General features: G+C 40.7%; 2 protein-coding genes across 5 annotated transcripts in view; one reads left to right on the forward strand and one right to left on the reverse strand.

Annotated features, from left to right (window-relative positions):
* The first annotated feature begins 50 nt into the window (after positions 1 to 50).
* LOC139766310 (uncharacterized) lies at positions 51 to 27300 on the forward strand. Its single transcript, XM_071694778.1, has 3 exons — positions 51 to 1143; positions 8773 to 8909; positions 26578 to 27300. The coding sequence occupies exon 1, from the start codon at positions 679 to 681 to the stop codon at positions 1138 to 1140; it is 462 nt and encodes a 153-aa protein (XP_071550879.1). The 5' UTR covers positions 51 to 678; the 3' UTR covers positions 1141 to 1143; positions 8773 to 8909; positions 26578 to 27300.
* jing (AE binding protein 2 jing) overlaps positions 17242 to 27437 on the reverse strand; it is a 420486-nt gene continuing 410290 nt past the window's right edge. For all 4 annotated transcript variants that reach the window (XM_071694777.1, XM_071694773.1, XM_071694772.1 and 1 more), the window contains one exon: positions 17242 to 22913. In XM_071694777.1, coding sequence (XP_071550878.1) covers positions 22721 to 22913 — 193 coding nt within the window. In that variant the 3' untranslated portion in view covers positions 17242 to 22720. The remainder of the gene's footprint in view (positions 22914 to 27437) is intronic.

The following is a 27437-nucleotide window of genomic DNA, read 5'->3' on the forward strand; positions in this document are numbered from 1 at the left end:
TATATATATATATATATATATATATATATATATATATATATATATATATATTTTTTTTTTTTTTTTTTTTTTTTATACTATTCACCATTTCCAGCATTAGTGAGGTAGCATTAAGAACAGAGGACTGAGCCTTTGAGGGAATATCCTCACTTGGCTCCCTTCTCTGTTCCTCTTTTGGAAAATTAAAGAAAGAAAGGGGAGGATTTCCAGCCTTCCGCTCCATTTTTTGTTTTCTTTTATCAATAGTAAAAGAAAATAAATCAACAGACCAGGGTCACTAGCCATCACTTATGCTAAGGGTATGATGATTTGTTTGTTGTTCATCGGTTGGTTTAACCCCATATTTCACCATGTAGTCGTGCACTGTTCCCTGTAAGTACTGTACCAAGGCAGCTTGCCCAGAGGACGTAATGTCCACAACTTGAGCACGCCTCTGAATACAGTTCTTACAAAGTTTTATGGCACAGAGGCATGTTTGTGTTGACGATGAGGAACAGCCCTCGTGCCTCTGAAGTCTCCGAATCATACTCCAGCCGAAGGAAGAAGTTGATGTAGACTCGGATACAGAGGGCTTTGCGATCTGTGCAAGACTCTCCCGGAGGGTGCAATCTTCCTGATGGGTCCCGCAGGTGTTGTTGCTAGAGTGGCGCAGGTTGACGGCTACAAGGTGGCTGGAGGATGTCTCCAGCGAGTTCCCTCAGAAGACATGTTGCTGCTAGTAGGATCATCTTCCTGCCAGCAGAGCTTCAGCATTGTGAGGCCACCGGAGGTGTGGTCCTACGCCCACATGCACACCCAGAAAGAAAACGAGAAGATGAATACCACAACAGCCATGTAGTACCCGCCCAAGATGCACAGGAGCACCCAGATGGAGATCTCCGAGAACGGGGAGACCAGCTGCATCGTCAAGCGGTTGCGCCAGTGGTAGGTGTGGACGAAGGTCAGGGCATTCTGCAGCACCGGCACTTTGAAAAACACGGAGCCCATGTCGATGCCATCGTGCACCTGCAGTTGCAGGGGCCCATGGACGATCCTTCCCACCAGAGGCAGATGGTGGAGGAGGTCCCTGGCGAAATACTCTTTGAACAAGAGCTTCTCCAGGAGCATGACCTTATGATCCAGATGGACCTGAAGGTTTAGCAGGTACAGGCGCATGACCACAGCCCCAAGAAGAAGTGGATGGGCCATTCTTCATCTGTTTCCTGGTGAAAACTTACTGGATTGCCGTTTCCTGCATCAGCAAGGTTGCGCCAGGAAACAGATGAAGAATGGCCCATCCACTCTTATATACAAATATATGCATAAACGCCAACCCATGCACCTAAACGTGTGAATATGTACACATGTACATATTCATTCCTGGCATTACCCTGCCCCACAGGAAATAGCATTGCTAACCCTGCTTCAGCAAGGTTGTACCAGGAAAATGGACAAAAAAGGCCACTTGTCTCTAGCTCTCATGTTTAATGCACCGAAACCACAGCTCCCTATCCAAGTCCAGGCCCCACAGACCTTTCCATGGTTTACTCCATAATTTCACATGCCCTGGTTTAGTCCCAGTGATGGCACGTCAACCCCGGAATACCTCATCGTTCCATTTACACTCTATTCCTTGCATGCCCCTTAAACAACCATGGAGATATCACACACCCCTGCCGCAAACTTACATATAAATATATATATATATATAATATATATATATATATATATATATATATATATATATATATATAAAGTATATATAATATATATAAATATTTTATATACATATTCACCATTCCCATCTTTAACTTTCCAAAAGAAGGAACAGAGAAAGGGGCCAATTGAGGATATTCCTCTTAGGCTTAGTTCTCTGTTCTTAATGCTAACCTCCTGATGCAGGAAATGGTGAATATGTATGAAAAAAAAAGATATAAGATAAGATAAGAAAAAGTGTGGTTGAGAGAGCAGAAGAAGGTGTATGGAAATGGTTTGGTCACATGGAGAGAATGAGTGAGGAAAGGTTGACAAAGAGGATATGTTGTCATAGGTGGAGGGAACGAAGAGAAGTGGGAGACCCAAATTGGAGGTGCTATGGGGCTATGGATAGAGTTGTGTGCAGGAGGGTAGATGTGCGGAAATGAGATGTTTGAGGACAATATGTGGTGTGAGGTGTTTGATCGAGTAAGTAATGTAAGGGTGAGAGATATGTGGAAATAAAAAGAGTGTGGTTTGAGAGAGCCGAAGAGGGTGTTTTGAAATGGTTTTGGGCACATGGAGAGAATGAGTGAGGAAAGATTGACCAAGAGGATATATGTGTTGGAGGTGGAGGGAACGAGGAGAAGTGGGAGACCAATTTGGAGGGGAAAGATGGAGTGAAAAAGATTTTGAGTGATCGGGGCCTGAACATGCAGGAGGGTGAAAGGCTGGCAAGGAATAGAGTGAATTGGATCGATGTGGTATACCGTGGTCGACGTGCTGTCAATGGATTGAATCAGGGCATGTGAAGCGTCTGGGGTAAACCATGGAAAGTTGTGTGGGGCCTGGATGTGGAAAGGGAGCTGTGGTTCGGGCATTATTGCATGACAGCTAGAGACTGAGTGTAAACGAATGGGGCCTTTGTTGTCTTTTCCTAGTGCTACCTCACACACATGAGGGGGGAGGGGGATGTTATTCCATGTGTGGTGAGGTGGCGATGGGAATGAATAAAGGCAGACAGTGTGAATTTTGTGCATGTATATATATGTATGTGTCTGTGAGTGTATATATATGTGTACATTGAGATGTATGGGTATGTATATTTGCGTGTGTGGACGTGTATGTATATACATGTGTATGGGGGTGGGTTGGGCCATTTCTTTTGTCTGTTTCCTTGCGCTGCCTCACAAATGCGGGAGACAGCGACAAAGCAAAATAAGGTATTAAGAATATATGGTGTGGGAGGAAAGTTATTAGAAGCAGTGAGAAGTTTTTATCGAGGATGTAAGGCATGTGTACGTGTAGGAAGAGAGGAAAGTGATTGGTTCTCAGTGAATGTAGGTTTGCGGCAGGGGTGTGTGATGTCTCCATGGTTGTTTAATTTGTTTATGGATGGGGTTGTTAGGGAGGTGAATGCAAGAGTTTTGGAAAGAGGGGCAAGTATGAAGTCTGTTGGGGATGAGAGAGCTTGGGAAGTGAGTCAGTTGTTGTTCGCTGATGATACAGCGCTGGTGGCTGATTCATGTGAGAAACTGCAGAAGCTGGTGACTGAGTTTGGTAAAGTGTGTGAAAGAAGAAAGTTAAGAGTAAATGTGAATAAGAGCAAGGTTATTAGGTACAGTAGGGTTGAGGGTCAAGTCAGTTGGGAGGTAAGTTTGAATGGAGAAAAACTGGAGGAAGTAAAGTGTTTTAGATATCTGGGAGTGGATCTGGCAGCGGATGGAACCATGGAAGCGGAAGTGGATCATAGGGTGGGGGAGGGGGCGAAAATTCTGGGAGCCTTGAAGAATGTGTGGAAGTTGAGAACATTATCTCGGAAAGCAAAAATGGGTATGTTTGAAGGAATAGTGGTTCCAACAATATTGTATGGTTGCGAGGCGTGGGCTATGGATAGAGTTGTGCGCAGGAGGATGGATGTGCTGGAAATGAGATGTTTGAGGACAATGTGTGGTGTGAGGTGGTTTGATCGAGTGAGTAACGTAAGGGTAAGAGAGATGTGTGGAAATAAAAAGAGCGTGGTTGAGAGAGCAGAAGAGGGTGTTTTGAAGTGGTTTGGGCACATGGAGAGAATGAGTGAGGAAAGATTGACCAAGAGGATATATGTGTTGGAGGTGGAGGGAACAAGGAGAAGAGGGAGACCAAATTGGAGGTGGAAAGATGGAGTGAAAAAGATTTTGTGTGATCGGGGCCTGAACATGCAGGAGGGTGAAAGGAGGGCAAGGAATAGAGTGAATTGGAGCGATGTGGTATACCGGGGTTGACGTGCTGTCAGTGGATTGAATCAAGGCATGTGAAGCGTCTGGGGTAAACCATGGAAAGCTGTGTAGGTATGTATATTTGCGTGTGTGGACGTATGTATATACATGTGTATGGGGGGGGGGTTGGGCCATTTGTTTCGTCTGTTTCCTTGCGCTACCTCGCAAACGCGGGAGACAGCGACAAAGTATAATAAAAATAAAATATAAAAAGATGTTCTGGAAGGAGGTAAATAAAGTGCGTAAGACAAGGGAGCAAATGGGAACTGCAGTGAAGGGCGCAAATGGGGAGGTGATAACAAGTAGTGGTGATGTGAGGAGATGGAGTGAGTATTTTGAAGGTTTGTTGAATGTGTTTGATGATAGAGTGGCAGATATAGGGTGTTTTGGTCGAGGTGGTGTGCAAAGTGAGAGGGTTAGGGAAAATGATTTGGTAAACAGAGAAGAGGTAGTAAAAGCTTTGCGGAAGATGAAAGCCGGCAAGGCAGCAGGTTTGGATAGTATTGCAGTGGAATTTATTAAAAAAGGGGGTGACTGTATTATTGACTGGTTGGTAAGGTTATTTAATGTATGTATGACTCATGGTGAGGTGCCTGAGGATTGGCAGAATGCGTGCATAGTGCCATTGTACAAAGGCAAAGGGGTTAAGAGTGAGTGCTCAAATTACAGAGGTATAAGTTTGTTGAGTATTCCTGGTAAATTATATGGGAGGGTATTGACTGAGAGGGTGAAGGCATGTACAGAGCATCAGATTGGGGAAGAGCAGTGTGGTTTCAGAAGTGGTAGTGGGGAAGAGCAGTGTGGTTTCAGAAGTGGTAGAGGATGTGTGGATCAGGTGTTTGCTTTGAAGAATGTATGTGAGAAATACTTAGAAAAGCAAATGGATTTGTATGTAGCATTTATGGATCTGGGGAAGGCATATGATAGAGTTGATAGAGATGCTCTGTGGAAGGTATTAAGAATATATGGTGTGGGAGGCAAGTTGTTAGAAGCAGTGAAAAGTTTTTATCGAGGATGTAAGGCATGTGTACGTGTAGGAAGAGAGGAAAGTGATTGGTTCTCAGTGAATGTAGGTTTGCGGCAGGGGTGTGTGATGTCTCCATGGTTGTTTAATTTGTTTATGGATGGGGTTGTTAGGGAGGTGAATGCAAGAGTTTTGGAAAGAGGGGCAAGTATGAAGTCTGTTGTGGATGAGAGAGCTTGGGAAGTGAGTCAGTTGTTGTTCGCTGATGATACAGCGCTGGTGGCTGATTCATGTGAGAAACTGCAGAAGCTGGTGACTGAGTTTGGTAAAGTGTGTGAAAGAAGAAAGTTAAGAGTAAATGTGAATAAGAGCAAGGTTATTAGGTACAGTAGGGTTGAGGGTCAAGTCAGTAGGGAGGTAAGTTTGAATGGAGAAAAACTGGAGGAAGTAAAGTGTTTTAGATATCTGGGAGTGGATCTGGCAGCGGATGGAACCATGGAAGCAGAGGTGGATCATAGGGTGGGGGAGGGGGCGAAAATTCTGGGAGCCTTGAAGAATGTGTGGAAGTCGAGAACATTATCTCGGAAAGCATAAATGGGTATGTTTGAAGGAATAGTGGTTCCATCAATGTTGTATGGTCGCGAGGCGTGGGCTATGGATAGAGTTGTGCGCAGGAGGATGGATGTGCTGGAAATGAGATGTTTGAGGACAATGTGTGGTGTGAGGTGGTTTGATCGAGTAAGTAACGTAAGGGTAAGAGAGATGTGTGGAAATAAAAAGAGCGTGGTTGAGAGAGCAGAAGAGGGTGTTTTGAAATGGTTTGGGCACATGGAGAGAATGAGTGAGGAAAGATTGACCAAGAGGATATATGTGTCGGAGGTGGAGGGAATGAGGAGAAGTGGGAGACCAAATTGGAGGTGGAAAGATGGAGTGAAAAAGATTTTGTGTGATCGGGGCCTGAACATGCAGGAGGGTGAAAGGAGGGCAAGGAATAGAGTGAATTGGATCGATGTGGTATACCGGGGTTGACGTTCTGTCAGTGGGTTGAATCAGGGCATGTGAAGCGTCTGGGGTAAACCATGGAAAGCTGTGTAGGTATGTATATTTGCGTGTGTGGACGTATGTATATACATGTGTATGGGGGTGGGTTGGGCCATTTGTTTCGTCTGTTTCCTTGCGCTACCTCGCAAACGCGGGAGACCGACAAAGCAAAAAAAACAAAAATATATATATATATATATATATATATATATATATATATATATATATATATATATATATATATCTTTCTTTCTTTCATACTATTCGCCATTTCCCGCGTTAGCAAGGTAGCGTTAAGAACAGAGGACTGGGCCTCTGAGAGAATATCCTCACCTGGCCTCGTTCTCTGTTCCTTCTTTAGGAAAAATTAAAAAAAAAACGAGAGGGGAGGATTTCCAGCCCCCCGCTCCCTCCCCTTTTCGTCGCCTTCTACGACACGCAGGGAATACGTGGGAAGTATTCTTTCTCCCCTATCCCCAGGGATAATATATATATATATATATATATATATATATATATATATATATATATATAGAAGAGGTAGTAAAAGCTTTGTGGAAGATGAAAGCCGGCAAGGCAGCAGGTTTGGATGGTATTGCGGTGGCATCTACTAAAAAAGGGGGTGACTGTATTGTTGACTGGTTGGTAAGGTTATTTAATGTATGTATGACTCATGGTGAGGTGCCTGAGGATTGGCGGAATGCGTGCATAGTCCATTGTACAAAGGCAAAGGGGATAAGAGTGAGTGCTCAAATTACAGAGGTATAAGTTTGTTGAGTATTCCTGGTAAATTATATGGGAGGGTATTGATTGAGAGGGTGAAGTGAAGGCATGTACAGAGCATCAGACTGGGGAAGAGCAGTGTGGTTTCAGAAGTGGTAGAGGATGTGTGGATCAGGTGTTTGCTTTGAAGAATGTATGTGAGAAATACTTAGAAAAGCAAATGGATCTGTATGTAGCATTTATGGATCTGGAGAAGGCATATGATAGAGTTGATAGAGATGCTCTGTGGAAGGTATTAAAAATATATGGTGTGGGAGGCAAGTTGTTAGAAGCAGTGAAAAGTTTTTATCGAGGATGTAAGGCATGTGTACGTGTAGGAAGAGAGGAAAGTGATTGGTTCTCAGTGAATGTAGGTTTGCGGCAGGGGTGTGTGATGTCTCCATGGTTGTTTAATTTGTTTATGGATGGGGTTGTTAGGGAGGTGAATGCAAGAGTTTTGGAAAGAGGGACAAGTATGAAGTCTGTTGTGGATGAGAGAGCTTGGGAAGTGAGTCAGTTGTTGTTCGCTGATGATACAGCGCTGGTGGCTGATTCATGTGAGAAACTGCAGAAGCTGGTGACTGAGTTTGGTAAAGTGTGTGAAAGAAGAAAGTTAAGAGTAAATGTGAATAAGAGCAAGGTTATTAGGTACAGTAGGGTTGAGGGTCAAGTCAATTGGGAGGTAAGTTTGAATGGAGCAAAACTGGAGGAAGTAAAGTGTTTTAGATATCTGGGAGTGGATCTGGCAGCGGATGGAACCATGGAAGTGGAAGTGAATCATAGGGTGGGGGAGGGGGCGAAAATCCTGGGAGCCTTGAAGAATGTGTGGAAGTCGAGAACATTATCTCGGAAAGCAAAAATGGGTATGTTTGAAGGAATAGTGGTTCCAGCAATGTTGTATGGTTGCGAGACGTGGGCTATGGATAGAGTTGTGCGCAGGAGGGTGGATGTGCTGGAAATGAGATGTTTGAGGACAATGTGTGGTGTGAGGTGGTTTGATCGAGTAAGTAATGTAAGGGTAAGAGAGATGTGTGGAAATAAAAAGAGCGTGGTTGAGAGAGCAGAAGAGGGTGTTTTGAAATGGTTTGGGCACATGGAGAGAATGAGTGAGGAAAGATTGACCAAGAGGATATATGTGTCGGAGGTGGAAGGAACGAGGAGAAGTGGGAGACCAAATTGGAGGTGGAAAGATGGAGTGAAAAAGATTTTGAGTGATTGGGGCCTGAACATGCAGGAGGGTGAAAGGCGGGCAAGGAATAGAGTGACTTGGATCAATGTGGTATACGGGGATTGACGTGCTGTCAGTGGATTGAATCAGGGCATGTGAAGCATCTGGGGTAAACCATGGAAAGTGGTGTGGGGCCTGGATGTGGAAAGGGAGCTGTGGTTTCGGGCATTATTGCATGACAGCTAGAGACTGATTGTGAACGAATGGGGCCTTTGTTGTCTTTTCCTAGTGCTACCTAGCACACATGAGGGGGGAGAGGGATGGTATTCCATGTGTGGCGAGGTGGTGATGGGAATGAATAAAGGCAGACAGTGTGAATTGTGTGCATGGGTATATATGTATGTGTCTGTGTGTGTATATGTATGTGTACATTGAGATGTATAGGTATGTATATTTGCGTGTGTGGACGTGTATGTATATACATGTGTATGGGGGTGGGTTGGGCCATTTTCTTTCGTCTGTTTCCTTGCACTACCTCGCAAACGCAGGAGACAGCGACAAAGCAAAATAAATAAATAAAATATATATATATATATATATATATATATATACACACACATACATTTCTATAGAAATATAAGTTGGTTAAGTGTAGCTGGTAAGTTGTATGAGAGAGAGGTGGCATACACAGAGGTACAATGTGGTTTCATGGGTGGTACAGGATGTGTTAAAGTTTTTGCCCAGAAGAATATTTCTGAGAAATACTTAAAGAGAAACAGAAGGATCTGTATGAATCTGGAGAAAGTATATAGTAAGGTTGCTAAGAGAAAGTTTGCAGAAGGTTTTATGAATATATGGTGTCAGAGGAAATCTAATTCAGTTCTTTTATTGACACAAACTTCCAGGAAGACAATTGACGCAAACTACCAGGAAGACAGAGTTCGAAGTCCACAACAAAATTGACGTACAATACATCTGATAGAAGCAATGAGGAGTTCTTATCAAGAAAGCAGGATGGGCGTTTAAGTGGGTACAGAGGAGGGTGAGTAGTTCCGAGTGAAGGTGGGTCAACAGCAGGGGTGTGTGATGTCCCCATTGCTGTATAATTTCTTTACATTTGGAGTGGCGAGGGAGGTAAATGCAATAGTCCTGGAGAGAGGGGTGAGATGCAATCTTTAAGGAATGAGGGGGGCCTGGATGTGTGCCATTTGTTGTTTCCTGATGACAAGGCACTGGTGGCAGATTCAAATGAGAAACTGTTTGAAGTTTGTGTCCGAATCTAGGAGTTACCAAATGTCTATTAAAGGATCAAGTTGTGAGTACATGTGAATCAAGGAAAGTTATTAAATTTGACAGTGCAGAGAAACAGGTTAGTTGGGTGTGAGTTTGAATGGAGAAAACTTGGAGGAAGTAGGGTTTACTAATCACCTGGGAGTTAACGTGACAGCAAATGGAACCATGGAAGTGGAGTAGCCATTGAGTTGGTGAAGGGTCTGGGAACACTGAGGAATGTGAGAAGAGAGATTGCAATGCTGTATGCATGTGTCAGAAGGGGAGGGGACAAGAGGAATAGGGAGACCAAATCGTAGATAAAAGGGTGCAATGAAAAGATTTTAAGTGCTCAGTGCTTGTACATACAGGACGGTGAAAGGTGTGCACATTGGACTGAACCAGGGCATTTGAAGCAGCCAGGGAAAGGTCTATGGGGCTTGTTTGTGGACAGGGGTCTGTGGTTTCAGCACATTTCACAATGACAGCTTAAGAACTGATGCGAGCAAATTAGGCCTTTCTTTATTAGTTCCTGTGCTACCTCACAAATGCAAGCATGAGAAAAAAGTGGGAGGGGTAGTGACAGCAATGGATGAAGGCAAGCAAGTATGAATATGTATGTGTTTGGATGTATAGTGTATATGTTGATATATGTAGGTATACATGTGTGTATGGGCATTTATGTATATATATGTGTATATGAGTGGATGGGCCATTCTTTGTTTGTTTGTTTCCTGGCACTACCTCGCTGATGTGGGAAACGGCAATCAAGTATATTAAAAATATTTTATTATACTTAATCGCCATTTCCTGCATTAGCGAGGTAGCGCAAGGAAACAAAAGAAAGAATGGCCCAACCCACTCTCATACATATGTATATACATAAATGTCCACACATGCACATATACATACCTATACATTTCAACATATACATACACAGACATATACATATATACACATGTATATGTTCATCCTTGCTGCCTTCATCCATTCTTGTCGCCTCCCCACCACACATAAAATAATGATTATATGTATATATTATCCTTAGGGATAAGGGAGAAAGAATACTTCCCACCTATTCCCTGCGTGTCACAAAAGGCGACTAAAAGGGGAAGGAGCAGGGAGCGGGAAATCCTCCCCTCCACTTTTGACTTTTTCCAACGTAAGGAGCAGAGAAAGGGGCCAAGTGAGGCTTTTCCCTCTTAGACTCAGTCCTCTGTTCTTAACACTACCTTGCTGATGCAGGGAATGGCAAATGCATGAAAGGAAGATATATATATATATATATATATATATATATATATATATATATATATATATATATATATATATATATATATATATATATATTTCTTTCTTTCAAACTATTCGCCATTTCCCGCGTTTGCGAGGTAGCGTTAAGAACAGAGAATTGGGCCTTTGAGGGAATACCCTCACCTGGCCCCCTTCTCTGTTCCTTCTTTTGGAAAATTAAAAAAAAATAATGAGAGGGGAGGATTGCCAGCCCCCCGCTCCCTCCCCTTTTAGTCGCCTTCTACGACACGCAGGGAATACGTGGGAAGTATTCTTTCTCCCCTATCCCCAGCTAAATGAGTGTGTTAGCGGTTTTGATGCACGAGACCGGGTTATAGTGATGGGTGATTTGAATGCAAAGGTGAGTAATGTGGCAGTTGAGGGAATAATTGGTATGCATGGGGTGTTCAGTGTTGTAAATGGAAATGGTGAAGAGCTTGTAGATTTATGTGCTGAAAAAGGACTGATGATTGGGAATACCTGGTTTAAAAAGCGAGATATACATAAGTATACTTATGTAAGTAGGAGAGATGGCCAGAGAGCGTTATTGGATTACGTGTTAATTGACAGGCGTGCGAAAGAGAGACTTTTGGATGTTAATGTGCTGAGAGGTGCAACTGGAGGGATGTCTGATCATTATCTTGTGGAGGCTAAGGTGAAGATTAGTATGGGTTTTCAGAAAAGAGGAGTGAATGTTGGGGTGAAGAAGGTGGTGAGAGTAAGTGAGCTTGGGAAGGAGACCTGTGTGGGGAAGTACCAGGAGAGACTGTGTACAGAATGGAAAAAGGTGAGAACAATGGAAGTAAGGGGAGTGGGGGAGGAATGGGATGTATTTAGGGAATCAGTGATGGATTGCGCAAAAGATGCTTGTGGCATGAGAAGAGTGGGAGGTGGGGCTGTTTAGAAAGGGTAGTGAGTGGTGGGATGAAGAAGTAAGAGTATTAGTGAAAGAGAAGAGAGAGGCATTTGGACGATTTTTGCAGGGAAAAAATGCAATTGAGTGGGAGAAGTATAAAAGAAAGAGACAGGAGGTCAAGAGAAAGGTGCAAGAGGTGAAAAAAAGGGCAAATGAGAGTTGGGGTGAGAGACTATCAGTAAATTTTAGGGAGAATAAAAAGATGTTCTGGAAGGAGGTAAATAGGGTGCGTAAGACAAGGGAGCAAATGGGAACTTCAGTGAAGGGCGTAAATGGGGAAGTGATAACAAGTAGTGGTGATGTGAGAAGGAGATGGAGTGAGTATTTTGAAGGTTTGTTGAATGTGTTTGATGATAGAGTGGCAGATATAGGGTGTTTTGGTCGAGGTGGTGTGCAAAGTGAGAGGGTTAGGGAAAATGATTTGGTAAACAGAGAAGAGGTAGTGAAAGCTTTGCGGAAGATGAAAGCCGGCAAGGCAGCAGGTTTGGATGGTATTGCAGTGGAATTTAATAAAAAAGGAGGTGACTGTATTGTTGACTGGTTGGTAAGGTTATTTAATGTATGTATGACCCTGGGGATGGGGGAGAAAGAATACTTCCCACGTATTCCCTGCGTGTCGTAGAAGGCGACTAAAAGGGGAGGGAGCGGGGGGCTGGAAATCCTCCCCTCTCAATTTTTTTTTTTTTTTTTTTTTAATTTTCCAAAAGAAGGAACAGAGAAGGGGGCCAGGTGAAGATATTCCCTCAATGGCCCAGTCCTCTGTTCTTAGCGCTACCTCGCTAACGCGGGAAATGGCGAATAGTTTGAAAAAAAAAAAAAAAAAAGACTCATGGTGAGGTGCCTGAGGATTGGCGGAATGCGTGCATAGTGCCATTGTACAAAGGCAAAGGGGATAAGAGTGAGTGCTCAAATTACAGAGGTATAAGTTTGTTGAGTATTCCTGGTAAATTATATGGGAGGGTATTGATTGAGAGGGTGAAGGCATGTACAGAGCATCAGATTGGGGAAGAGCAGTGTGGTTTCAGAAGTGGTAGAGGATGTGTGGATCAGGTGTTTGCTTTGAAGAATGTATGTGAGAAATACTTAGAAAAGCAAATGGATTTGTATGTAGCATTTATGGATCTGGAGAAGGCATATGATAGAGTTGATAGAGATGCTCTGTGGAAGGTATTAAGAATATATGGTGTGGGAGGCAAGTTGTTAGAAGCAGTGAAAAGTTTTTATCGAGGATGTAAGGCATGTGTACGTGTAGGAAGAGAGGAAAGTGATTGGTTCTCAGTGAATGTAGGTTTGCGGCAGGGGTGTGTGATGTCTCCATGGTTGTTTAATTTGTTTATGGATGGGGTTGTTAGGGAGGTAAATGCAAGAGTTTTGGAAAGAGGGGCAAGTATGAAGTCTGTTGGGGATGAGAGAGCTTGGGAAGTGAGTCAGTTGTTGTTCGCTGATGATACAGCGCTGGTGGCTGATTCATGTGAGAAACTGCAGAAGCTGGTGACTGAGTTTGGTAAAGTGTGTGGAAGAAGAAAGTTAAGAGTAAATGTGAATAAGAGCAAGGTTATTAGGTACAGTAGGGTTGAGGGTCAAGTCAATTGGGAGGTGAGTTTGAATGGAGAAAAACTGGAGGAAGTGAAGTGTTTTAGATATCTGGGAGTGGATCTGGCAGCGGATGGAACCATGGAAGCGGAAGTGGATCATAGGGTGGGGAAGGGGGCGAAAATTCTGGGGGCCTTGAAGAATGTGTGGAAGTCGAGAACATTATCTCGGAAAGCAAAAATGGGTATGTTTGAAGGAATAGTGGTTCCAACAATGTTGTATGGTTGCGAGGCGTGGGCTATGGATAGAGTTGTGCGCAGGAGGATGGATGTGCTGGAAATGAGATGTTTGAGGACAATGTGTGGTGTGAAGTGGTTTGATCGAGTGAGTAACATAAGGGTAAGAGAGATGTGTGGAAATAAAAAGAGCGTGGTTGAGAGAGCAGAAGAGGGTGTTTTGAAGTGGTTTGGGCACATGGAGAGAATGAGTGAGGAAAGATTGACCAAGAGGATATATGTGTCAGAGGTGGAGGGAACGAGGAGAAGAGGGAGACCAAATTGGAGGTGGAAAGATGGAGTGAAAAAGATTTTGTGTGATCGAGGCCTGAACATGCAGGAGGGTGAAAGGAGGGCAAGAAATAGAGTGAATTATAGCGATGTGGTATACCGGGGTTGACGTGCTGTCAGTGGATGGAATCAAGGCATGTGAAGCATCTGGGGTAAACCATGGAAAGCTGTGTAGGTATGTATATTTGCGTGTGTGGACGTATGTATATACATGTGTATGGGGGGGTTGGGCCATTTCTTTCGTCTGTTTCCTTGCGCTACCTCGCAAATGCGGGAGACAGCGACAAAGTATAATAATAATAAAAAATATGTGTACATTGAGATGTATAGGTATGTATGTTTGCGTGTGTGGACATGTATGTATATACATGTGTATGTGGGTGGGTTGGGCCATTCTTTTGTCTGTTTCCTTGCGCTACCTTGCTAACGCGGGAGACAGCGACAAAGCAAAGTAAATAAAAAAAAATAAATAATTTATATTTTTAGTGGTTCCAACAATGTTATATGGTTATGAGGCATGGGTGATAAATAGGGTTGTGCAGAGGAGGGTGGCTGTGTTGGAAATTAGATGTTTGAGAAAAATTTGTGGTGTGAGGTGGTTGATTAAGTAATGAAAGGGTAAGAGAGATGTATGGTAGTAATAAGAGTGTGGTTGAGAGAGCAGAAGAGGGTGTATTGAAATGGTTTGGTCACATGGAGGGAATGAGTGAGGAAAGATGGACAAAGAGGTTATATGTGTCAGAGTTGGAAGGAATGAGAAGTGGGAGACCAAATTGGAGGTGGAAAGATGGAGTGAAAAGGATTTTGAGCGATCGGGGCCTGAACATGCAGGAGGGTGGAAGGCATGCAAGGAATAGAGTGAATTGGAATGATGTGGTATACCGGGGTCAACGTGCTGTCAATGGATTGAACCAGGGCATGTGAAGCGTTTGGGGTAAACCACGGAAAGTTCTTTGGGGCCTGGATGTGGAAAGGGAGCTGTGGTTTTGGTGCATTATTACATGACAGCTAGAGACTGATTGTGAACGAATGGGGCCTTTGTTGTCTTCCTAGCGCTACCTCGTGCACATGAGGTGGGAGGGGGTTGTTATTTCATGTGTGGCAGGGTGGCGATGGGAATGAATAAAGGCAGACAGTATGAATTATGTACATGTGTATATATGTATATGTCTGTGTGTGTGTGTGTATATATATATATATATATATATATATATATATATATATATATATATATATATATAATCCCTGGGGATAGGGGAGAAAGAATACTTCCCACGTATTCCCTGCGTGTTGTAGAAGGCAACTAAAAGGGGAGGGAGCGGGGGGCTGGAAATCCTCCCCTCGTTTTTTTTTTTTTTTTTTTTAATTTTCCAAAAAAAGGAACAGAGAAGGGGGCCAGGTGAGGATGTTCCCTCAGGGGCCCAGTCCTCTGTTCTTAATGCTACCTTGCTGATGCGGGAAATGGCGAATAGTTTGAAAACAAAAAAAAACAAAAAAATATATATATATATATTATCCCTGGGGATAGGGGAGAAAGAATACTTCCCACGTATTCCCTGCGTGTCGTAGAAGGCGACTAAAAGGGGAGGGAGCGGGTGGCTGGAAATCCTCCCCTTTCTTGTTTTTTTTAATTTTCCAAAAGAAGGAACAGAGAAGGGGGTCAGGTGAGGATATTCCCTCTAAGGCCCAGTTCTCTGTTCTTAACGCTACCTCGCTAACGCGGGAAATGGCAAATAGTATGAAAAAAAAGAAAGAATATATATATATATATATATATATATATATATAATGTTGAGATGTATAGGTATGTATATTTGCGTGTGTGGACGTGTATGTATATACATGTGTATGTGGGTGGGTTGGGCCATTCTTTCATCTGTTTCCTTGCGCTACCTCGCTAATGCGGGAGACAGCGACAAAGCCAAATAAATAAATATAAATAAAAATATATAATTTTATCCCTGGGGATAGGGGAGAAAGAATACTTCCCACATATTCCCTGCATGTCGTAAAAGACAACTAAAAGGGGAAGGAGTGGGGGTTGGAAGTCCTCCCTCTCATTTTTAATTTTCAAAAAGAAGGAACAGAGAAGGGGGCCAAGTGAGGATATTCCCTTTAAGGCTCAGTCCTCTGTTCTTAACGCTACCTAGCGTTATGTGGGAAATGGCGAATATATACGAAAAACAGAAATTATGTATTATATTTATTTGAGGACAATGTGTGGTGTGAGGTGGTTTGATCGAGTAAGTAATGTAAGGGTAAGAGAGATGTGTGGAAATAAAAAGAGCGTGGTTGAGAGAGCAGAAGAGGGTGTTTTGAAATGGTTTGGGCACATGGAGAGAATGAGTGAGGAAATATTGACCAAGAGGATGTATGTGTCGGAGGTGGAGGGAACGAGGAGAAGTGGGAGACCAAATTGGAGGCGGAAAGATGAAGTGAAAAAGATTTTGTGGGATCGGGGCTTGAACATGCAGGAGGGTGAAAGGCGGGCAAGGAATAGAGTGAATTGGATCGATGTGGTATACCGGGGTTGATGTGCTGTCAGTGGATTGAATCAGGGCATGTGAAGCGTCTGGGGTAAACCATGGAAAGTTGTGTGGGGCCTGGATGTGGAAAGGGAGTTGTGGTTTCGGGCATTATTGCATGACAGCTAGAGACTGAGTGTGAACAAATGGGGCCTTTGTTGTCTTTTCCTAGTGCTACTTCGCACACATGAGGGGGAGGGGGATGGTATTCCATGTGTGGCGAGGTGGCGATGGGAATGAATAAAGGCAGACAGTGTGAATTGTGTGCATGGGTATATATGTATGTGTCTGTGTGTGTATATATATATGTGTACATTGAGATGTATAGGTATGTATATTTGTGTGTGTGGACGTGTATGTATATACATTGTGTATGGGGGTGGGTTGGGCCATTTCTTTCGTCTGTTTCCTTGCGCTACCTCGCAAACGTGGGAGACAGCGACAAAGCAAAATAAATAAATAAATATTTATTCATTATAATTGATCTCTGTTTCCCACGTCAACAAGGTAGCAGGAAACGGGTCAAGAATGGCCCATCGACTCATATACACATATACATACATTGATGCCTATACACATATACATACACCTACACAGACATATACATATATACACTTACTTATTCATACTTACTGATTCCGCGTCAGTGAGGTAGCGCTAGGTTACAAAGAATGATCCATCCACTTATATACACACATGCATATATACATCCACATACACATACATATACACATGCACCTATTCATACTTGCTCACCTTCATCTATTCCTGGAGCCACCCTGTGTCAGCAAGGTAGCACCAGGAAACTTGAAGAAAGGCCACATCCACTTAAATGAATTCTCCAGCTGTCATGTGTAATGCAGTGAAACCATTTTTATTATACTTGACAATCATTAATTATTGTACTCCACATGTCACTTTGCATATGAAAAGTCACCTTTGGCAAGGCTGTATCACTGGGAGTACAAGTCTTGTTAAAGAACTTTTCACTAAGGGAATCTACATTTCTCTGCTTCTGAAAGTATTGCAACCTTGAGAAAGGCCTTTGGTAACAACAGGACTCTGTCATAGAGCCTGGTGTAGGAGTAATTGTTTATTATTCATTTCATACTTTTTTTATCACTGCCGTAATGTTCCTCCCCATTTTGATTCTTGCTTTAAGTGTGTGTCAGAGAAAGGGATAAAAGGCAATATAAAAATCATATAAAAGAGTAATGGGGAGGTAAAACTGCTATTACAGGACACCTTAAGAGGATTTTAATAAAATGCAGATTTCTTATCACATTTATTCTACACACTGTTTCACAGGGCCGCCTGAGGTTCATGTTTATGCTCCCACCATTCTGCAATCTTTACATATTTCATTATCTTCCTTCAATATTGTTTATAACATTAAATTGGATTCTGTTGTTACATGGATAATATATTGATCACATACTGACTTTTATTATGAGGAAATTTTCTTTTAATACTGAATTAATAAAATTGTAAAATGTTGCAGAAGTAATGGCAGAAGAGCAGTAATCTCCCACGGCCCTGTGCTCAAGGAACACGCGTCTTCTCACATCATGGTCCAGCAAAATAAATTAATATTAACATTAGTTTCACTTGTATGCAAGGCAGTGGGTACACTATTGGCTTCCTAACCTTGGCAGTGATGAACCTCCAACAAGCCTCACAATAATCATCAGTGTAAGAGATCATTAACATCACGAGCAACATCAGCGCACCACGACAGTAAAAATCCTCTCAAAACAAGAACATAACAACACCTCCCAGGCAGGGAGCTAGCTCACATATTTAAGTGTTGAAGTGGCTAAAATGCATTTGGTGTTTCAACTACATCTGTTGGAGTTCCAACAAAGTTAATAACTGTGGCTTATGATCTTATTTTAAAGCAGCCTCCACACTGGAATGATATCTCAGTTCCTCACATATACAAGCACCATGAGCTGACTGAAATGACATTACAAATGTTAATCATCTGCAAATGTAGGCAGTAATTGTAGCTGGCACACTTGTTACTGACATACCCTTATTTTTAATAACCTGACTGTTACTGGCAGTGCTAGTTTCAAGTATCACTATAATAGTAAGTTATCTGGAAAATACACTGAAGACATACTCCCTCTACAAAAAGTAACCACAAAAGCAAAATATCCAATGCTTGAGATCTCCACTTTGGGAAATGATATACCTCTGATACAGTATTAACACCAGTTTAATATAAAGCTGGTGAGAAAGAACATGAACTGTGAGTTACATAATTGGTGCTGACTGGCTCATATGTGCTCATGATTTAACTAGTAACCTTTGGGCGCTGATGTGCTGAGATAAGGGCATCGAAAATGCAGTAAAAGCTAAAACTTTACACACAGCTGATCATTAACAACAACCATCCCATGTAATCAAGGTCAATGCCTTAGTTTCATGAGGTGCAGCATTTGCTAAGATAATCAGACTGACTTTCCCTACAGAAATTTTACATACATTTTACAGCACCCACAATTCAAATGCATCACACTTTCTCCAGCCCTACATGATGAGTAGGGACTCAACTGAACAAAAGAGGCTGTGATATGTTCCCTACTGCAGAGGAAAGGCACTGGATATGCTGTGGCCAGGGCTCTCTATATGTAGCAAGTTCATGGGTGGTATAAGATATGGCCATTGAGAATCCTGCACCTGGAAATGTCAAGTGTGAATGCACAGGAATAAATTTTTTAAGCCAGCAACAAAGGCTGATATAATTGTGCAATCTTTTTCATATATAAATAATCTCTCGGCTCATTGGTAAGAACTATAAGAGTTCTGGATTATCAAAGTAAAAAATTGATTAATAGTTCTTTTTACTGCATAGTATACCAGTCTGGATCCCAGGATAGCACAGTGACTAGCTCTGAGCACACCACAGCCAGTGATGTCCAGCACTGCGGCTGGCCATCAGGTCCATAAACTGTAAACGATGTACATGAACCACTACATCAGTGTCACCAGAGGAGCATCAGTTTTCATAAAATTAAAGGACCTAGACTGCAACAACTCAAACTTTTTCAATGATGAGAGCTACTTGGAAATGGGGGGTTTTTCTATTTCTAATTTCATTATACGATATTTTCTAAAAAGTCATGGCTTTTGTGTTACAAATCCCTGGCCATTTAGATGAAAGCACAGCCTGTGTTGTTGTAATTATGAGAATCAAAGTAAATTGAGCACATAATGGGTAATACTTTTGCAAAAAAATAACTTTGAACTTAACATTACAGCATACTTGTAACTCAACAAAGAACAAATGAATCCCTCCCCCATCTTCACCTCCTCCCCTTACCAGATATTATATGAAGATACCACAGAACCTTCATGGTAACCTCCAACTAAGTACAGAAGGAGCCAAGCTCTGGAAAAAAATGACAATCTGACACTCATAATTCGTACTGCCCGGAATTACAACCTCACCAACTTCATAGCCTTATGCACCACAAGCAGTACATTTTTAAGTGATCAATGCTGTGACACAAAACCACATTCACCATTTGACCATTGCTCTCTGCTTTCCTGACTTATTATATATAACTATTTTCTTCTTCAAATAGCTGTTCAAAGTCATGATAATGACAACAGTTCCATTTACTCTGCCTTGTATCCCATTGTGCTATGGACACATATATAATGTAGAAAAGTACAAAAATTAACATAACAGCAGTTGTATAAATGGTAAACAGCTAACAAAGACAAAACAAGGATGTATTTAGAAGACTCAAGTCAACCAATACTCACAATGCAACAAATTAATGCACTCAACACTGGTTACTCAGCCCTTTTTCACACAATGGAAACCTAAATATTTAAAAAGTGAGACACTTGTGTTTTCAGTACATTAGATTCCTTATTGAATCATAAGTCTGTTGACAATTTTGTGTTCTGAATACAGCCTAAAGTTACATTGTACTGAAGGCAAAGGACACAGGAGTACATAAATAAATAATTTAACCAAATCCTTACAGGAGTGGTTAAAAATTACTTGAATTGAAATTGGGAAACAGATGTACATTTTGCACATGGCTTAGGCTGCAGCCATCCATGGGTTACTTAAATCAACACTGAATATGATAACACATGGGAATACTGTGGGTATACCTGGAGTACCAAGGGTTAACCTACACATGCTCCACCTCTCAAGATGATTTTTAACAGCCAGCATAAGAAAAAGACTTTAAAATGCATGTTTTAATACATATTTATATTTTTTTTTTCCTTTGTGTACTGAAGATTCTGTACTGTGTTATAAAAGCGAGTCTTCTGGAAATATCAAACTAGTACATAATTCATAATAAACTTTATACACAGAAGAATCTTAAAAAAAATTTTTGTTACTCGAGAGTTTTCCATTTTTGTACTTCTCAATTTCATACTGAGCACAAAATCTCCAATATACTACCAGGTGAAACCAATTCACTTGCTCTGGTAACCAAATTCAGCTGAAGACTTGAGATTTATTCTAAAAAACTATGGTGGAGAAAGTGTAGGGTCCCAGGGTGGGGAGGTTGGGGGGAGCAGGGGAATGGAGGGGTGCAGGGTTGGAAAACAGTATCATTTGGTAAGCACATACACAGTTAACAGTACTGTGAAATTTAAATCAGGAAGAGCTTCTAATAATAAACTGTGTGAGTATGAACCTAGTAAGTTCTGATTATGCCTACAGCAATCTAGTCACTGGCATTAATTAGCCCTAAAGCAATCTATTGGTTTGATTCAGTCAGTACCAAATGCCCATCTTTTGTCAAAAATGAAAGATTATTTAAAACAGCTGAGGTAATACATATCACATGAGAAACCTGAGAGTGCAAATCTATTACTACCATGGCAATTTGCCATTAAAATTATCACCTTCCACATTTCCCTCTTATACTTCCTGGTACAACAGCTGAGATCCTTTACATTTTCTGATCACGAAGTGAAACTCTTCCTCAAGTAATCTAATCCAAAGTATTTCTTAAAGATCATACTTATGCACTGCTTTCTCAACCCTACACAACCCATAGTGACTAGTTTGACAGTGCGATTTGGCAAAGGGCCAACTCGCCAACCATGAATTTTGTGGCTAGGTAGAAGAAAATAGATGCCAAAGCCAGTTCTAGGTTTCGCTATGGTTTAAGATACATATTAAAATTTAAACTTTGCACTCGATCAAAGTGTAGACCTTAATTTCAATAGGTCTATAACAATTGACTTTAACACCTATACAAATAATCACTAATGAGCAACATTTTAAACTTTCACAAGATGGTTCAGACTCTGTCCCTTACTGAGGCATGCAATTATCTTCCACCACATCACATATTTGAGACAGGGTTACAAGTCCCTGTATCATACAGAGAGATCACATTGAGCGTATCTGAAGTGTGTCTGTTGGTAAGGAGGGATAACATATTACTGGTATGGGTGGGCTAATTTTTGTATACATATGGCACCAATATTGGGTATGGGAGGCAAAAAATATTCACCATCCCTCTGTAAAGGAAGCAAAAGAAATGGGCAAGAAACTGAGTTATGAAAGACAGAATTATTCAATATCAATTATAAAATCAAACAATGAAAATAAACCATATCAACAAAGATTTAAGAAATCTGAAGTGAAAATATATAGATGGCATAAGAACCTTAGCTGCAGTTACCATAACATGGTACAAGTTGCTTTAATGTTATAAAATGTTTAAGACAACCCTATGAAGTGGACATACGAGAAATGAGGGCAGAAATAGAAAATAAAATATTAAGATAATATAAAATACAATAAAATAATAATTAATCTTATCTTAATGGGCAGTGTTGGCATACTAGGAATTATCTCCAGCCAGACCCCACTGTAGTCCAAAGCTTTGAGGACTTATAAATAACAAAATAATAACATTCACACATGAACAGTTAACTTAAAAACTGGAAAAAACTGGCAATCCTCCTAAACACTATCTGCAAATTGGCTGAGCCAAATCTGCTGTACAGCATTAAGGATACAGTTTACGACAAAAAAATGTGTCGTGTTACAGACATACGAGACAAACAAACAGACATAATGGGCACCCGTTTTGTTGTTTGTGGCCCGGTCTGGCTTAGACGTTCCTGATGTCTGGCAGTGGTGGTTTTCTTGGGTGGCCATCTATCATCATCACAACTCCACTTTACAGATAAATGGCAGCTATTCTACTGTTAGTAATCAGTCTAGAGGACTCTATAACTACTAACCTTTACAAATCAGGTATTTAATATAAATACATTTTGCATTATCTAACAACAATAAAAAAAGCATCAGGATTTTCAGGTAAGTAAAGATGCCATAAATCTTTATGGGAGCAGCAATGTTGGCTCACAAGAATGATGTACATTATCCTAACACTGGTCACTTGACCTTTTTAGACACAGTAATAGTATAAGAGCTCCTGGCAGTGGACAAACTATGCTGGTTGTTCAACTCTCACACTATTTACAAATATACATAGGCAACTGTACACACAGATACATGCTTCTTTTTTAGTTTGCACAGAATATTTTTGGTCCAATATTTGGTCCATTCACTTGGATTCATATAATCCATAAGTTCAACATTCTGAGCTCCAACTGTGGGCACTACATCCCTCAAACACAACACCTTGGGAATGCTCACACCACACACACACACACATTGTGTTACTCCGTAATGGAATGAGATCAAGACCTAACTTTTGTCTTTAAAAAATTACAGTTTTCCCTAAAATCACACTGCTTTAAATATATCTAAAGATAAAGATTTTGGACATGAGGGGCGTTTACGTCTGTGTTTTTGTGGCCGTGCTAAACTTGGATAGCACAGTTGAGTAACTGTCTGTTTGGCTTCTGGAGAAAGCTGCTCTAGGGGCACATTCTGTGTTGCTTCAAGCTGGTCCATTGCAACCCATTCATCCGCAAGCCTGTCAAAAAACACTTATATGGATCATTCATTACATGAATAATTTATTACTACTGTATTATACTATTCTGTATTTAAAATATAACTCATGTTTGCAGGGAGGAACCCCCCAAATTAGAAGCATATTTGAAGGGTATCTCAATCCTGCTAAGTAATTAATGTTGCTTTAATTTGCATAGCACTGATGGTAACCACACCTATGGGTGAGGTGTTTCAAGAATTAACATAATGGCCAGTGCATTAATTCCTTATCAATTTAAGCCTGAGCATAAAAACACTGATGGGACCAGTTTGAGCAAATTCATTCTTCAGCCTCATACAAAAGATGGTTACCGAATTACACAGAGCTGTTAATACATACTGGTATTTATATGTTAGTTACATATTGCTATCAACACACAAACCAAGGGATCTAAGTTACCATGCTTAGCAATACAGTCTATGATGTCCATAACTTTGCTCTCACAATGCGTTTCTTCGATACAACACAGATACGCTATGATAAGGGTGAAGTGTAGTTGTTACATGTACACCAGTTTGTATTATCTGTTCTGTTTAAATCAATATATCCTAATCTGCAGAATTACTTCCACTCAAACTGCTCCCATCAAACCTGTTATGCTATGGCTCAACTTGGTGAGGAATTACTTATGAGTTATATCACAATCACATCCACTCTTGGCAATTCTCTTCACATAATTTAAGTATGGCTCCAACCAGTCACTGCTGTTAAGTCATATCAAAACAGCTTAATTGCATAGCAGGAAAAACCTGAAGCAACAAAAGGTAATGCATTAATATTCTTATGTGTATACAATATTTCTGAGGCAGAATGCTACAATGACCCATTACTTTAAAGTACAATTAAAACTTGGTTCCAGTGGATTGATTTACAATCTGGATTTGTTTATGAAACCCAGGACTTCTCTTAAAAGATTACATATTACTACATGACAAAATTATTTAGCAAACATTGTGGAAGTTACTGTTGGGTCCACAACATTTGAAGATGTGGAATGGTTTGCAACCAACATATTTGTCTGATTCTCTCTGTGCCACCATGCTTTACATGTGGGAAGAGCCACTTGTCATAAGAAACACGAGAAGAAAAATACTTCTCGGCAAGTGCTTCAAAGGAAATATTAAAGGGTTGCCCTTTACTCATATGATTTCTATGACTACATCTAAATGATCTGCCACATATTCTTTTTTCAGTCTCAATCTAATCCTTTTCAGTTTTGTTTCCTATTTCTTGGAGGAAGCAAATCAGTTGCCCTAACTTTTGTTAAAACTTTCACTCAATATTTTTTTCATTCTTCATCTTCACTTTAATTCATCTTTTAATACATAATTTTTAAAAATTAAATGAATTAGTAAACCTAGCAATTTTTCAGTTTTAACATCAAACATTTAACATCCATTACCAACTAAAGAGTGTGAAAATGTCTTTCAGAGAGTTCTAGTAAGCTTTGACATTGTCAAGTCAATAAACCTTAGCTTACAGTACTTGTTAACCTACCTATCTATCTATAACTTCAATGCCTATTCCCTTCGAGAACTCCCTCAAGGGGGTGGCCATGGCACAAGAGTCTCCATAACTGGCAAACTCCAGTGCTGCTTCTTAGCCTTAAAGCCTCACCCTTAAAATGCCACTGGCATAAAACAACTCTAGCGCACTGTTTTCCGAGGCTCCACTATAATCGTTAATGTATTAAAACTTTGCCTCTTCAATCTCCTTTGTCAATTTAGGTTGTTACTTGATGGAAAAGTGAATGGATATGTAGAGAGTCCAGATGTAAAGTACAAAAGAAATGATGCATTACAATATATTACAGTGAATAACCCACATGGAAATTCTATTCAGTAAGAAGGAATAGCATTTTCATATGTCCAAAAATAAAGAACCAAATTTGGACCAAATTTGTTATCAAAACTGGAAAAGAAAAGTCACCCTCTAAGCAATTTCCAAACGTGTAAGGTAAGTGAGTCTACCCTTAGGAAACTGAGTATCCCTGCCCCTTGGTAGCCTAAAGGGCTGGGGATGAAGACTTCATCTCTGGAAAATTAATTCCTACCCCACGGACCTCTATGGTGTAGTGGTTAGAATTACTGACCGTCCTGCATGCATGGGTTGCCTGGGATCAAACCTTCATAGGTTCGAATCTTGGTCGTGGCAGCTGGTCCATAGTCCACCCAGCTGTTCATCCTCCCCTAGGGTTGGTCAATTAAAAGGGTACATAGCACAGGCTAGTGTGTGTGTGTGTGCATACATAGGAGTAAAAAGACAGTACATATATATACAAGGTTAAGAGACGGGGCAATACGAGTGTAAAACTGTCTCCCCATAACACGCAAATGGTAATCACAAACAGTAAAGTAAAAAAGTAATCAGCAGTCGGAAAAGCTGATGATCACTGGCAGATAACAGCAGAAATATCTTCATGCGTCCCTCAAACACAAACTTTCCTTCAAAACCTGCCACAATTCCTATTTGGCAATCTCAAAATCCTACCTTGTAACACACACATGAAGCAAGCTCCAGTGGTGTGTTGATCTCAACTTTAGCACCTGTTTCAACAAGCCATGTTCGATTATGTTTAAGTAACAAATTTGTAATTTCTTCCATCTGAATGGGGTGGGTGTCTCAGGCAGGATGCTGAGTGCTGATAATTCGTATAAGAGGAACTTGTCTGAATTAATCACCTCTAATGTATCTGTGAGCTTTTTTAACCCAAGTATCTATGCTTATTACTCATACACAACTTTGAGTATCCTTTATTTCTGATTATTTGTATCATACCATGGTGTAAACAACCATGAATTACAAAAAAATGCTGATTAGATATTAATGACAATTTTAATAATCTTACACCAATTAGGTGAAAAAAAAACCTGTGTACCTCTTCAAATAATAAAGGGTTCTTGAGCATTATCGGTAAATGAATGCATTTCTAATGCAACTATGTAAAATGATACTGTTGCATCAAATCAAGGTGTATAATATAAAAAAAATATCCTTGTTTCCCTTTTCCAACTTCAGCAATGTAGCACCAGGAATATAAGACAGCCTTTGAAGAATAACCTTCACTTAGTTCCTTCTGTTTGCCTTTTACAGAGTAAATACATAAAAAACGATTTTTAGCCCCTTACTCATATCCCTCCTAGACGCTTTCTATGACACTAAAGAGATACAAGAGCAGTGGCCTTTTTCCCCTGTTCTCCAGGGGTAATATCAATACAGTCAAATGAATATCCAAAAACTCTTGACCTTCATCCATAAAACATACTACAGAGAGTATGAATCATTCAAGAACATACAAAATAGAAAAGACTAACAATTTTGATTAAAAGAATGCAAAGGTAAGAAACTACTATTAAAATGTAAAACAATTTCACTATGACTGTTGACAGGAAGACTTTCATGAACACCATGACGTTATGTCATATGTGTACATGTAACGTATGCAAAAACAGTCTACTCCCATATACTTTCAAGGTGATACACAGTAAAGGTTTAATGAGGAAACAAGCTTATGACATTCCCAGGGTGAAATAATTTTTTGTCTGGTTGCTGAAATTAGTATTACTAATGGTGTAACCATCAGCATCCCATCTCAATGTGCCTCAGCTATATTGAGGTAACAATGTTTTCTTTTCTCTTCCAGGTTGCCATTTCATTTTGGGTATTTCACTTCTGGATGCTGTATTTCTTCCATCTGTGCTTCAAGAGAAAGGAGGAGAAAGCCCAAGTTCTCACCTTGAAGCAAGAAAATGTGGGTACACACGAGATTTCTAGGCACACTGGGTGCTCAGAATGCACAATCAGGTGGATGCTTCCTGCAACACCTCATCAGTCTCACCTCATTCAGATCAAGACCCTATGGACCTAGAATACTTCAAGAACCTTGCCAATTCCAGATATCTGCAGATGGTAATCAAGGTCAAAGGAGAGATGAAAAAGTACAAAAATATAAGTGGGACATCACCTCTGAAAATGTATGGGGAGGCAGACAAGATATTTTGTGGACACTGTAAGTGGCAATACCACTGTGCTATTCTTACTAACAATGTTATGGTAGTTAAGAGTTCAGCTGAAGGTGCTATTAATTTATCACAACAGATTATTATATGATTATTATATGTACTATACAAATTGATCTAGCCCATCAACAATGATTTTATCAAAAAACTACTTTTTCTCAAAGAAAAATCTACAAATTTTGATGCCACCATCACCAAGCTCCTACTACATATGGTAAAACTGAGAAAAAAAAAGGACATTATTAAACTGAAAGACACATATAATGAATATCTATCTATCTATATTTCTGACACCTGTTCCCTTCTGGAACTCCCTCGAGGGGGTGGACACAGCAACAGAGGCTACAAAATTAGAGAACTCCAATACCAGTTCTCTAACCTTTAGTGCCTCACCCCTGATGGGTAACTGGAAGAGTGCAACTCCAGGGCACTGTTTGTAGAGGCTCCTACCTAATGTTCCTACTGAGTTCTTCTACCTAATGCT

This window comes from Panulirus ornatus, chromosome 57 (genome assembly GCF_036320965.1).
Source record: "Panulirus ornatus isolate Po-2019 chromosome 57, ASM3632096v1, whole genome shotgun sequence".
In the NCBI taxonomy this organism is placed as follows: domain Eukaryota; kingdom Metazoa; phylum Arthropoda; class Malacostraca; order Decapoda; family Palinuridae; genus Panulirus; species Panulirus ornatus.

What these genes read in the sequence shown, in the direction of transcription:
- LOC139766310 (XM_071694778.1), top strand. Translation starts at nt 679, where the DNA reads ATGTCTCCAGCGAGTTCCCTCAGAAGACATGTTGCTGCTAGTAGGATC.